Below are 15,379 nucleotides of genomic sequence, written 5' to 3' on the forward strand. Positions count from 1 at the left end.
AATTTTTGCACAGAATTGGTAAAATGTAATGACCAACTATACAATGCCCCTACTCTCGCTTCAATGATACAAAAGTATTTTTGTGGCATAGAGAGGGAAAATATTTTTTTAAGTGATGGAAGGATTTAGAAAAGGAAATCAGAATTGGTATCATTCAGTAATTCTGGTGAATTAGAGACCGTGCTCAGCACTGAGGGGGTATTGTGGATGTCAGTGGATTACTTTAAATCCAAAGAAATTTGGTCTCTAAATTTATTTTATAAGATGAACAAATTAGCAGCTGGCTGACACGTATGGGGAAGGAGTTTGTAGAGGGAATTATATTCAAAATGACATAAACTGTTGTGGTAATTAACCTGGAATCTGTCTGTGCCAAATCTAATAACAATTTTTTGTCCATGCAACCCCAGGATGTGAATTTGCCTGAATAACTCAACACTGGGAGAATAAATAGCCTAATTTTACATTTACTGAGCTAATTCCCCTGTTAAATAATTTTGTAGGCTTCTATGATTTAAAAAATAATTAAAATGTCTAAAGTGCACAGATTCCTGCATTTTACAGCTTTGCCTTAAATATGTATTCAGTCAATTGCAGTGTTTGTTTTAACTGCACACTGTTTACATGTACATAAATTAAAGTAAAATATTATAAGGCCTAGGTTTCAGCTGACTTAATTTAGTGTGTAATATGAAAACTTTCAAAGCAAATATCTAAGCAACTTCCTCCAATATATGCTAATTTAAATGTGCTAAACCTTCGTAAGTGTTCTGCAAACAGGAAGTTACTTTACAATAAGGCAGTCTTAAAAATTGTGCTGTTTTCTGTTTGCAAGCATAGTGTGTGTTACTGACTCAAAGCAAAACCAGTAACTAGTATATTTATACCCATATAGCATACTGGAAAGGGGTGAGCAATACTTTAATGATTTAAGATCATATGTAGGCATCAAACATTTTTTCAGTATAATTAAGATGGCTATGTAACATTCCCAAATTTTTGGTATTTGCCAGGCTGATTTCTTTTAAAAGTTGAATTAAAACTTTGTGGGTTGGTTCTTACCTTCTTTTTCTATATGAGAAGTGAGGGAGAGCTGTGAAATGCACCATCTGTTAGCAAACCATGTCAGCTGGCAGATAGATGCTTATCACCCTGCCCTCTCTCACTGCAGTTTTAGGCTGGTATAACACCATTGACTCAAAATGAATTACTTTTGATTTAATTTTGCTTAAGCAAAATAAGTCACAATGATAGTGCACAGCATTCTAAAGGACTCTTCATGTTGATTTGAATTACAGCCCTTTTAAACTTTGGCCTCAGTTCATTTGAATTGTCAACAAAAACGCTCAATAGCTCTTGGGCCGAGTATAGTGGTTGGAGGCAAAACTAGGACTGCCTTAACACCATGGACTTTCTGTTTCTGGGACAATTGCATCTCAAAGACATTAAACATGATTCTGTTCAATCATAATGCTTTGGATTTTTACCAGTCCCATCTGAGTGTCTCAAAGCAAACATGATGGTGTACCCTTGTAAAACTGAAAACAGAAGCAAATATTGTCATTGCTTCCCTTCTGGAAATGAGAATACTGAGCCACGCTCCAGGCAGAAAAGATCTATAGAATCGTGATGAGTTTCAAACACTACATCCTCCTTCAAGACTCAGTTAATTTTCAAGACCAGCATTTTTGTCTTCCATTCTATATTCCAGTTTTCACTCTGGATGGCCAAATAAAAATAAATTTAAAAAAACAGGAGAAAGTTCACTGTAGTTAAGGAGTACAGTTGGAAAAAAATAGTTGGAAAAAATCTTGCAGTAACAGTAGGAGGCTACCCCACTCAAGTTGTGCAAAATATGTGAGTAGGTCTATGGTGTAAAGAAAATGAGTATTTTATTATTCAGTAAGATTTTACTTGAATTATGGAGAATTTTTGACTATTTATCTCCATTGCTATGTGGAGAGTAATTCATCTAGCCAAGTGTAAACATCTATATCTGAGATGTTCACTCCAGGCTTCCTCTATAATTAGTAGTGATCAATGGCCATTTATAGAGAGTGGGATATTCTTGTTTCAGGTAGATGCTGACAACTGGTTAGATTTAGTAACATCTTAAAAAAATTACAGAGCCATGGGCAGGTGAATTAAACCATGTATTCAGACAAGCATAGAGTTGGGGGGTTTAGCTCTGGGGGTCTTTTGATGGTTTATATTGATATATAAGTGACGTAAACTTTCTATGAATTTTGCTGTTGGAGAAAGTAAACTGCCTATTTTTTCCTGGACATAAATATGTAATTTTTTTTTTTTTATCTATATAAAGTAGATCGCTTGGGGCCCCAATCTCATTAGTTTCTGTAGGCTGGAGAGACTGATGTGTTTGTAGTATGTGGTTTTCCCACATTTGACACTTCTGGGAATCAAAAGAGAAGAATTAAGGAAATCAATGTCAAAAATGTTCATTAAGTTTGTTTGAATTCTTGGACTGTTGGGTCAAATCCAAGGACAAATATTTTGTAGTTGTTGAGCATCTCTGCCCAGATTCACTGTACTGTCTTTAGGATTGTAACACAATTTAAGATCTCTAAATATAATTTAAAAGGTGAGGTACTCTGGCCCATCTCCATAGAAAAGGAACCCATGGAAGATCTCTAGTGCTCCATGGTTCGTGGTCTTCTCCACCAAGCACAGAAGGAGCCTGGAATGAACCAAGGTCCAGCACCTGGAATTAGGTAGGACAAGTGCAGGAAAAAACTTCTTTCATAGAAATGGAAACTGAAAACCTTGCCTAGGTCACTGAACACACTGTCTCAATGTTTTTTATGAGCAGCCATATTTTTCTTTCCTGCATTCCTAGAAAAAACGTTCAGTTACAGACATCTGAAAAAAATGCTTCTGGGGATCCTAGTGCCACCAGCTATGAACAGTTCTTGGGTCCTGACTAATATTAAAAAACAATTAGTCACAATTTTTCTGATGCCAAGTAAAGGCAGACAAGTCTATAGATAATCATGACTAACATACAATATTTAAGTAAGAACATTGTAAAAGCCAGTGCAGAAATTTTTCATTTCACCACTCTTATAAATAACAGCTGAGTTTATACTTTCATCTCCTTTCCATAAATTATGGATTAGAGGGAAGATTTGGACACGTGGTAGAATTAATTTGGTTTTGTGTAGGGAAGATGTCCTGAGGTGAAAAGCACAGAAACCATTTGGGTTATGTGAATCATTGAGGCTATAAGTACTGCATTTCTTGTTCAGAGAAAATATTATCTAAAATACTGAATCACAAAAGAAAATGGAGACCAAGTAAGTTTCTTAACATGAATATTTTCTGAAGATAGTACTACAGGACTTAACCAACTTGAGTGAGCTATTAAATATTCGTCAATAATTGGTGATATTTTTTCCTCCCCTCTACAGTTACTCACTTTTTCCCTTTGGATAAGGCACTTGTTCTTGTAATGGTGAAAATGAGATTGCCAACTTCATCTACACTATACTTTTAGGTACATTTGCACATATACAGACAGGAAGGCTAAGGGAAAATAGTTATCTACATCTGCCTAAGAGGAAGATCTAGAAAAGCCATATTCAGACTTGTCAGATGTGTCAGGTGTCAGGAAAAGGGGCAACAAACACAAGTTTTAACATGGGAAATTCCAGTTAGATAGAAGGAAAAAAGCTTTACCTTGAGGGTAGTTAAATTCAAGTATGGAGGTCTCTAGTCCAGAGATGTGGGAGACTATCTATCCTTAGACATACTCTGAATTTGAGCAAAATCCTGTATAATCTCATCCAATTCAATTTGTTTTGAACAGGGCATTGGACTAGGTGACCTCAAAAGTTTCTTTTCATCCTAAAGTATTCTATGATTATATGAATACTCACATATTAAAACCTGAATAATAAAAATGAGCTTTCACAATTGAGAGCAAGATTTTACTCGTTCCAGTTTATTCTTAATTTGCTGTTATCTTTGCTTGTTCTTTCCTTGTGAACTGCAACAGCCTTTACAATTGTTTCTGTTTTGTTCTGGTTTCATTTGTTTACAGTCTCCAGTAATTTTTACATATTTTGCTGGTTTAAAATAACATTTAGACTTTGCTAAAGTTAAAAATGTAATGAATTAATGCATTCACAAATTGTACATTCAGTAATTGACCAGGAAAAAAACCTAGTAAGAAACACTTACTGAATGTTATTTAATCATTGAGTTGGTCAAACAAATAGAACAGTGAATTGTGAATAAAATGTATTTAGAATAAAATGTTAGAATTTCCTTTACAGGTTAGTTGCCATATATTGTTAAACTAGCTCTGTCAGTGCTGGGTCTTTTCTGAAAAGCTGAAATGGGGCTCACTCTGAAAGGCTACTGTGGAGATTCAATGTTATTTCTTTATTTCATTGCACGCTCTTGTAAAGTCCTGGAAAGTGGTCAGGGAATGAGAGGAAGGAACATTTTATGTGAGTTGAGTGATACTGCAAGGGCCCTCAACTCCAAGGAAGTAAAAGCCTTTTAGCACCTCAGAAGTGATCAATATCTTGAATGATCAAGCCCTTTATCTGCTTCTATGAGACATAAAATATATATGAACAACAGCAGGCAAATGTTAGGAAGCAAGGAACAATTGTCCTGGTACTATCTTCCATTCTACAAAAGGATTTTGTTTTATTCATTTTAACTCTGTTTGATGCATTGTTTCCAAGCTCTTTTCTAAGAAAAGCCAGCTATGCTTGTAGAGCAGCTATCTTCAAAGTGTCTCTGTGCTGACCTAGGCAAGCGTTACTTTACAGATATGAAGCTAGCTGAAGGAGCAAATTTGCCTCAGAATGTGACAGATCCTCACAGTTGAAGATACGGAGATAATTCACATATGGATACCATACTGACACTTTTACAAATTAAAAGAGAAGTTGGGAAAATAGCACATTTCTCAGCATTGCAATCTGAAATCCTGCATTATGCTGCTTTTCTTTTTGTTTTCATTGTGACAAAATCAGGGGGAATAGCAAGACAAAACACATCCTCATGTAAAGAATATAGTATTTCTATGCTTTATTGATTTTTTTTTTATCCAAAGTCTCCTGTATTTTGTCACTGAGTAGAATTTCCAGCCAACCAGACATGATTTGGACTCCCTTCAGGTAAGACTCTTAAGACATGGTTTTTATTGTTATTATACCTGTTCTCTAGACAAAGAACAAAAGGTTTGTTTCCAAAATTCAATTTGAAAGAGCACTAGGTTATTTTTGGCTTTTAAAAATTATGTCTGTCTTCAAATCACATACAAGTCAGAACTCAGTTCAGGAGGAGGGAGATCTGTAGCCCAGACTAGTTACATATCCTAAATTTCCTCTTTCAGACTTAACTGCAATTGGATATGAAAGTGGAAATTTGTACTGAGATGCTTTTGACAAAGTCCTTTTCTATCTGTGACATCAGGTTCAGACAATGTCTTATTTTGTGTAGACTCCCGGCATATGAATGCATGTATAAAATGGTGTATACAATCCTGGCAATACACAGACAGCTTACATAAAGTTTTTAATGAATGACTTTTTTTACTGGGCCTGATACTGAGCTTTGACAGACTTCTTACTCTAATTCTCTTCAGTAAGCCTCCTGACAACATCAAAATATCTTATGTTTTGACTTAGCCTGTCCTGTCAAATATAGTTTGGACTTCATCTTTGTTGCAGATGTTTTATCTTTTCCATGAAGATTAGGTAGGAGCCTATCTTCAAATCAGTCATACAAAAATCTCTTTCCTCTTCATCATCCAAGAATTCAGATCAAACTATTCCATGGGACAGAATAATTTTAAAGTTGTAAATGTGGTTATACTAATTTTGCTACAATTAGTAATGTAACCGTGATGGCCATTACACAACCATTTTTTGGTCCATGACATTGCATCGTAGGCAACATCCTATCCTCCAGACATTTGTTCTATGCAGAATGAGGCAGATTTAGAAGAAAAAAAATGTGAGCCATCATGGCAGAAGACTCATTCCCATGTTTGTCTATTGTAGGTTGCTGTAGAATGTGTTTCTTCCTCTACATTCAGCCTTAGCAAAGAAAATGTGTAATATATGTACCTATAGTGCTGGCAAAGTTATAGGGTGACATCCTGTTCCCATCTATAAAACTCCTTTGACTGCGCTGACTGAAGATTTCTTCCTTGGTCTGAGGAATTCTTCTAGATGTTTGAGCATTCAGACTGATGTCAAATATCTTCGTTCAGTAACAGACTCTGAAAGTTTTGAGGCAGTGTTGTAGCATGAAAATGACTGATAAAGCAAGCTTATTTAAAAAATTCCAATGCCATATATGATTGCTTGTCCTTACAGCAGTGTTTCTGGTATACGATATGAATTGTACTGTTTTGGCATCTTTTTCCTGCTGTGCAGTGGCACATAATGAGCAGAAGAAAGACAACTGGTTCTAAGAATTTTTTTATTTTGGGTCAAAATGTTTGCCCCTGTTAAATTCTGAAAAGAATGCAACAATACATTAATGAATTATTAAATATTGAGGAAATAATCTTGTTTTTACGAAATTATGTTTCGTATCTACAAGAAAAAATGTAAAATTTTTGTTATAGCAGTAATGTCATATTGGATAAATAACATATTGACTGTAAATAGAGTTGATGAATAGAAAACCTTAAGTATACATCAGAAATTCCAAAATATATTTTTCACCTTTGGAACCTACCAGGCTGGAAAGAAGCCAGTAATAATTATAGTTCACAAAAATAATTGGGTAATGTTAACTTTTAGTAGTTTCCAGTTCTTTGGGTTTTCATTTCACCATTTCAATTGTTAAAATGTGAGCTTTCAGGCTAGTTCATTAGAAGGACAAACACTGACAATGTTTAATGTCAGCCAGTCATATAAAAATGGCATTTTGATAATATCTACATCAGAAGGAAGCTTGGTGATTTCCACAAGTACAACAAATCATATCAGAAACTAGAGGGATCAAAGTAAAAGAAAATAAGTGTCTGTGTCCTGCCTAAAACTCATGCTAGCTATCTCACCCCTGAGCTGTGATCCTCAAACTCCAGGCTCAGAAAGCATCTACATTTCCAACATTAATGTTCCTCATGTGTGTGTTTTGCTCCAGAATATGCACACTAGTATGTTAGTTTGAACTGCTCTTGACAGCCTACCACACATAGCAAAAGCCTGAACTTTGACAAGATTTACAGCTGGGTGCTTCACTGTTGCTAGATGACCCAGTTTCAGTATGCGATTTCAGTGCTTACATAACCTATTAGGACATTGCTGGACAGCAGAGCTGGAGCTGCCTAATATCTCCAGTGGTGTACTCGACTCTTGGGCCAAAACCAACTGCATCAGTATCCCTCAGACTATAACCTGTGAGTCAGGCTTTTTGCAAGGCTTCTTAAAGACTTGTCTACTTGTAGCTATTGATGAGAGGATAAGAGAGGACAAAGTAAAGATAAGCTGGCTAAATAGGCAAATAATCATGATGTTGAAGCCCATGTTTCAGTCTCTCAACTGAGAAAGCAAAAAAAAAAAATCCTTTGAAAAATAAATATTTGTGAGCTTTTTGGCAGCCACTATGAAATGTAAATACTGTCTCCACTAGCTGAGCATTTCTGAGTTGGTACATGGCTTACTATTATTTTATATGCTTATGGAGAAACAAAAGCTATGCAGGTCTCCTGGTATTTCAGTGAAGTAACCTTTATGTCTTCCTACAGAAGGGGGGGTTGTAGGCCTACTGGATACATTTGAGGGCATTTAGGTGATATTCCTTGACTTTATTATTCTTATTTTATCATAAACTTAGATTACTCCTTCAAACCTCTTCATTTAGTGAATGAAGTATAAACCCCTAATTTTAGTGATACCAGTGTTGAATTGTATTTTATGATTATATTTATATAGTGGTTTTAGTTTCGTATTTAGTATTCTCCTCAAAGCAAATTAATTGGGATATTATTTTGTCTTTTATCTTTTCTTTTAAAATAGCCTGGAATAAGTAAATCAACTGTATAAATGCACCTCTACACATTTTCTGCGTTGTCTGTTTATCTTTTCTGGAGAATGCCAGTACTGGGAGTATTTTTATATGCTTTTGCTTTTTCAAACCAACATAAAGCAGTTGGTAACCTATTGACCTTGTAAATTAAACGTGTTACAGAATAGCAATAGTGTATAGAAGACAGAAAATACCCATAGTTCGTGGTATATTTACTTGTCTACTTTCTGTTGTCCTAAGAAATGGCAGACATTGTTACAACCAAATGGGCTTGGGAATCCCTGTGGATTTCTTACCTGTAATTGAAAAAATGCAGATGAGGACAGTTATTCAGTGGATTGGCCACCTATAAAGCATAACTACCTCCAGAATGAATTAAATATTCAACATGTATAAAGGGGTAAGTTAATTGCAATCAAATGTGAAAATAAATAGCTAGGAAGAGTATAATACTGTTTTACATGGCCACAGATCCCTTTTTAACACCATTGTGACCACATTACATTCCACATAATGACACTTTGTTATAGATTTTCAAATATATAGGATAGCTTTCTCACAATAGAGCCATATCTAGCAAAAAACTTATGCACATGTTCAAGTGACTGAAATACTGCTTCAGCCATTCCATAGTAGTGCTGATAAAGAGCAGGTGTCCCCTACTATAGGGGTGAGTGCATCTGAATGGCAAATAGGCTATTCTTGCATTAGCTGTCACTAATAGTTTTATGCATGAAATTGCCACAGAAATGTAAGACCTAAGTATCGTGGATAAGATCTTTTTTCTTACATGTATCTCATATATATATGTAAGACTGGATTTACTATTAAGCATAGCTGAGAGGAAAATGTTCTGTTGCATAAGGATGTAACCTGGGAAAATGGTATTCTTGATTCACCGTCCAGATTCATAATTGCTTCCTGTAACCTTAGTTGCTCTAGAGGCTGTTGAGTGACTTTTGGTTCACGATAATAGTGACTGTACCTGTCCACAAAAGTATGAACTTGCTTTGGAAAGGAAGAATAGCAGGGAATGCACCCAGAATTCACAGATAGCCTTAAGAGCCTGGCAATGCCTAAGCTACCTGCTCAAGGCACACCACAGATCAAATCTTAGCCAGGAGTATTTGAAGGGTTACAGGTTCTTTTTTGACATGTTAAATAAATTACAATTGCTCCTCCCAATCTCTATAAAGCAAACCAGACTAAACTTTTTTTATCAATAACTACTAATACTATTGTTTTGCACTCACACATTTCAAGGTCAATATGGACCGTTGTTATCATGTAAACTGTCTTCCTGCATAACTGGCGCACAGGCTCCCTGAATTAATGTGCATTATAAATGTCCAATAGTTATGCTTAGAGTGCACGTATTAAACAAAAACATCCAATATTGATTTCATAACTTCTAGAGATAGAATCACTCTTTCAAGCGTTCTTGTGATTAATTAATATAACTGCTAAAAATTTCAGCACATTAATAACTAAAATGACCTGCTTCACCTTTCAGCCATTAAGTTTTGTTGTATCTTTGTCTAATCTGTTGGACCTGGAATATGATCAGCTTTCTGTTACTATGTACTTGCTGATTTCAATCAACACATTTTTTAATCATTCACTTTATTAAAGGAAAAAACAGCAGACTGAATTTTTCCCACCAAAGATGTTTTTTTGTTCTTGAGGTTCTTTAAAATCTGTCCAGTTACTCAGTATTGTTCTTGCATTGAGTATTCAGTATTCCATAACTGTGGACACACAATAATCTGATTATGATAATTTAACCTATTTCACCATATTCCTGCTTTTTGTATCCTCAAGGAGTAATTGCCTAGGATCCTGTATAGGATAAAGTTCCTTATTGTATGAGTAGGTATCATCTGCTATAAAGTTGGCCAAACTGAAATCTACATTTCTGACTTTTATCAGCTTATTAGATATCAATCACTTGCCCTCTGTATGGCTTATCACTTTCCAATAGTTACCTGCAAATTTCATCAGTTAAGTTATCAGTTAGAGTTAATCTAAATCTAAATCAGTTAAGTGACTTCCAAGTTTTTAACAGAAATATTAATACTGTAAAGTTGAAAAATGGTTTCTCCAAAAGCCCACTGGAAAAGTCACAGTTAAGCAATGATTTTTTTGTACATACTTTTGATACATACTTTTGGAAACTTAGGGAATCTGGAATCATTCTGTATGTGCCTTGACAATTTTGTAACATCAGCTGAGTTTTTAATCAAACTGTCATGTAGTACCAAGCAAAACACCTTTCAAAGGTCCAATTATATCAACAGCATTAATTTTAGTGATCCAAAGTTTAATTACATAAAAATATGTTGTAGGTTACTTTGAAAATATTTTTACCCACAAAACCATTTGATTATCATTAACTATATTTCTTTCCTCCCTTTATTTATGGAGTCTGTCATAGACATTGCATTTTATTTGGGAGTGCTGTCAGCTGAACTGGCCTATAATTTCAGGGGTCATTCTAGTTGTGCTGCTCAAATATTTCCAGGCTAGGAACTATCTGCAATTCTTTTGGTGTCTCCCCTACTTTTCAAGGTCTATTAAAATCAAAAACAATATATAACATTCTTAAACAACCAGCTCTTCCAAAACTACCTTTACTATATCGTGGTCGCTGGAAATAAAGATTTTTTTTCTCTGCTTCCCTTATCTTTGGTGGTATATTTATGATTATAAATATGAAGATATCACTGTAAATTATTTTTTCTCCTTTCTAAAAACTGTGGTATAATTTTTCCCCATTACAGTGAGGTAACAATTCAGGGAGAACATCTCTTTTCATTTGCTTTACTGTTAAGGAGAAAATTTTCCAGCTTTATTCTCTCCCGCTTCTTCAGCTATTTTGTATTGTAATTGCTGGTTATTTTGCTTAGATTATGTGTATATGTAAAAGAAGCAAGAAATCTTGATTGTCACAAAAATCTGGAAAATTCTGCATACAGTGCAGGAAAAATGCAGCACAGCTTATAAGCGGATCAGAACCTCCTCAAAGCCTTAAGGATTTTGGGGGGAAAAAAACCCTGAAATTATCTTCTTGGCAGATAATAGGTTCTGCTGCTCCAGTGTTCTACTCTTGCATTCACTAATTGCAAAGTTAGCTTGTAGCAATTTTTTTTTTTTTTTTTCCCCTGAATGATTTATGCCTTCCCTGGGTAGATGGCTGTTTTAACCTGGATAAGTGACCGGCTCCAGTGCAGTGGTTCTTAGGTTCTTTATGAATTTTGAATGTTCCCCAGCATTCACTGTTCTTGGAGTTTTATGGGCCAGTAATCTAAATTTCTCTCTTATGTTTAAGGGCTTTTTTTTCCTAAATGGAAGCAAACATATTTGTAAAGAGATCTAAATAGCAGAACACTATTACTTTGTGCAGGAAGTCAAAGGCTTGGTTAGCTTTTAGCACAAAAAGCTATCTTTATATTCATAATTCCCTAACCACTGTTGGGAGTGAAGCTTGCCTTCTGTACTGTGCACTAATTTCCTAGTGGTACTTTTATTTGAAATGTTAATTTTCCTTTTATTTTTTTTTTGTTTCGTTTTTTTTTTTTTTTTTTTTTGTTTGTTTGTTTTGTTTTGTTTTTTATTATTAACATTATCTGTTTGGAAAAGTGTATATGTTTCTGTGCCCAGATTTTGTAAGGAATTAACACACTCGGGGCTTGATTCACTGCTGCTTCATTCCAGCTTTATGCCACTGTAGCTCTGCTGATTACAAAGCACAGCTTAAAACTGATGTAACACAGTGGTGTAGTAAGATCTAAATTTTAATTGAAATGCTGTTCATTCAGTTTAATTCTTCTTTACTGAGCCATAATACAAGCAAGGAGCTGGAGGCAATTAGAAAATCACTGGAAGTGCTTAGGTAGCCAAATTGGGTACATGGACTGGCTACCAGCAGATTTTGGAGAACATTCCTAGCCTAATGCTATTATGGGGGGTTTATGTCTCTTTTCTTATTCCAAGACTTGAAAGCGTTTTACAATATGAATGGATATTAAGGGCAAGGACTAAGTATCTGCATGTTAAAATGTGATTAATAATGGTGAAAATAGGGAGCTCTTATCTACTACAACAGCAGAATGAAAGAGATAATTGAAATGGCATCAAAATATGTGTTGTGGTTTTCTAGAAGACATCATATCAATCTGGTTCCAAGCTTGCACAAGTACATGCTTCTGCACACGTTTATTAATATAGTCCATAAAATTACTAATGTGTTTAAAGGTGTAGATTGCATCCTTTGTATGGTTTTAAGCACCTAATTTAGGTGCCTGCTCATTTCAAAATGCTTCCTTTAATCATTCCATTCCTTAATATATGTCCCATGTAAAGCAGCTACCAGAACTCTTAAAGAAACACTGGGAAATGTGAGGCTATTAGAAACCTTCAACAAATAGAATTCACACAGGAATGTGCAGTGTAGACTTGATCCGGTCAGTTTATCCACATTGATTATGAAGTAAATATTATTTGACGGTATCACTTTCTATTCGAAATCAATCCACCAGTGTTTCAAAAAGATTCATTTAACAATGAATAATGCTTGACTGTAGATCTCTGCAGTAAATTAGAATATCCTAATTTAATAGAGTATGATCTGTTATTTGCCAACAAACATACAGATTGCCTTATAAATCATGCAGTAGTGTGGTTATAGAATAACACTATACTGAATTATAATTCATTACTCGCTATTGAACAGTCATGTTTCTGCAATATAATGTAATTTGCCATCTTTTAACTTAGTTTCTCTTACTAACAGAAAATACAAATTAGTTCTGAGGAAAAATATTTACTGGGGACACGCAATTAACTATTCATTTCAGGGAATGGCACAAAGTACATGAAAATCATTAAAATACTTTTTTGTTTTTCACCTCACTCTTTGTAGCTGTTTATGTATTTAATGAACCATAATAAGTGTAAGGCCATGGCTGAGGAAATAAAAAATAATAGGTAAGTCTACAAATTAATGTGTTTCCAGATACAGGCTTTCTGTAAGTCTATTCTTGTTCACATCACTCACTGACACTTCAGAAAGTTTCTCCTGAACCTTTCCTCTGTTAATAATTAAAATTACTTGAGGTGAAGTATAATATGGGGGTTTTTTTGTTGCCTTATGATTATTTATCCTGATTGCCTTGCTTAGCATTCCCGTTAAGGATTCATATGCTCCCAAAATATGGAGCAGTAAAGGTTTGCAGGGAGACAAGCCTTTTAGACTAATTAAAACTAGCTAAGAACTTACTGAGCAAGTTGAGTGGAATTAAACAGTTAATATTACATCTGGAATTGTTCCTATAAACTAGGAAAGACTTGTAAAAAATTAAGGCAGCTTCCATGGGAGAACGGAAAGGCTTTATCACAAAGAGTATATCCCACTTTGACCGTATTTTGGGAAAAGGATGATTGAACATCCTAATTAGTAATCTGGGTTGCTACAGTACTTAAGAGTGTATTTTTAGCACCTACTAATTTGAGGATGTCCAGTTGGCTTTGGCGAGTGCCTAATTCACATTTTGGAACACTGAGACATCGGAAGTCCCTTTATATGCTTAAATCCTTTTGAAAAATTTGGCCAGGGATATGTACCTGGTTTCAGTGTATGAAGCTTGCTGACTGGAAGTCCCAGTGGGCTGAAGTTCAACAAGTTCTTAAGGCCTTTTACATCCAGAGGATGCAGGAACCTCAGGCAGACTCATGCAGGGGAAAAACGTGAGGGTATATGTACGAAAAGGCTCCTAATCGTAAAGTAAGATTCCTTGTGAACTTAAGTTGCTCACATATTACAGTAGCTACAAAAACCTGCAGTTAACTGTTTCATCTTTTTATTTCTTCAGGGGTTTCAAAATCTCCTTTCATCTTTTCAGATGGGATTCTCTAACAAGCTCAGCACTGGCCTCACGCTGTTCCTGTAGACATCATTGAGGGTGTTATCCTGGGCTTAATAGGAATAATTAGAACAAACCTGAACACTTGGGAAAAATCCCTGTTGACCTGTTGCGTGGTTTCTGACATGTAAAAGTAAATTTTTAAAGGTCTAAGTGAGAAGTAACTTTTTTTGTGAAAAGAGAGGCAACTTCTTCACCTGTAGAAAAAAAATCAACAAGAAAAAAGCAGACAACACAAGCTTCTCCTTTGAATTATTAAAAAAACCTTCATGTGAGGTACCACAGTCTTACCTTTACAGTTCAGTGCATGTTGTTGCCGGTGCTTGTTACTACAAGCTACTTGATTAATCCTGAGGGAGAGGATTCATTTCATCTTTAATGAGATCTAAGAGTATTCAGACTTCAGTCAGGAAATGGTCCAGTGATCCTGTCATGGAGTAACCTTGCTGTATTTCATTTTCTTTTCTATTTGTAGCTGGACAGTGCCACTTCTCTCATCCAGGCAGCTAAAAATCTGATGAACGCTGTGGTTCTTACAGTAAAAGCATCATATGTGGCTTCTACTAAATATCAGAAGGTCTATGGTACTGCTGCAGTGAACTCACCAGTTGTATCTTGGAAGATGAAGGCCCCTGAGAAGAAACCTCTAGTAAAGAGAGAAAAACCAGAAGAGTATCAGACAAGAGTGAGAAGAGGGTCCCAGAAGAAACATATTTCCCCTGTACAGGCCTTAAGTGAATTTAAAGCTATGGATTCATTCTAAACCACTGAGCTTTACCAGGAGGGTTTTATATTCTTTTTGTATGCATACCTGCTGACTCGTATGCGTCTGGCATGGGGTGGGGGGAAGCAGTGTCAATTTGCATGCGACCTGAGACTCTATTGAAGTAACTAACTTTCTGCAATGCCAAAATATAGGGCATTCTCTTCTGATGTTAAATGGACTTATTCCAGGCTTCCTTTTTAACCTAAAGTATAGCATTAAATTGGCCAAAGAATTTGCATCACAGGGGTACGTGTGGGTTAAATAATAAATTCATGTCTAAACCCAGAAATTTTTATGCATGCAAGAAACATTAGGTTGGCAGGTATATTAAGTGAAAAAAAAAAAAAAAGGAATTGTAATGGTAGACCATAAAGCTTGTATTGCTTCTGTTCCAGTGCAAAAATGTACTAGCCAATATGCTTAAATGTGTGGCCCAATAATTAAATGATATAACTTTTAAGTCATCTTCACTATAGTATGTGAATTTTTAAAACAGATACAAACTAATTCATCTTAAAAATTCTTCTTTTAAACCATATTTCATTCTTTATATTCTAGTAGTGTTATGATTGCTCACATTTCAATTAATCCCATTAATATGACCAGAAGTTTACTTTCGCCAATTGAATTCCTTATGGTGGAGTATGAAGCACAATATGGTGATTGACAT

At 35.2% G+C, this 15,379-nt stretch overlaps 1 protein-coding gene across 2 annotated transcripts in view; it reads left to right on the top strand.

Annotated features, from left to right (window-relative positions):
* Positions 1-15,128, top strand: part of CTNNA2 (catenin alpha 2) — a 557,331-nt gene extending 542,203 nt beyond the window's left edge. For both annotated transcript variants that reach the window (XM_080398303.1, XM_080398304.1), the window contains exon 19: positions 14,419-15,128. In XM_080398303.1, coding sequence (XP_080254429.1) covers positions 14,419-14,706 — 288 coding nt within the window. In that variant the 3' untranslated portion in view covers positions 14,707-15,128. The remainder of the gene's footprint in view (positions 1-14,418) is intronic.
* Positions 15,129-15,379: the final 251 nt, after the last annotated feature.

Source organism: Falco punctatus (genome assembly GCF_963210335.1).
Source record: "Falco punctatus genome assembly, chromosome: 1".
Classification (NCBI taxonomy): domain Eukaryota; kingdom Metazoa; phylum Chordata; class Aves; order Falconiformes; family Falconidae; genus Falco; species Falco punctatus.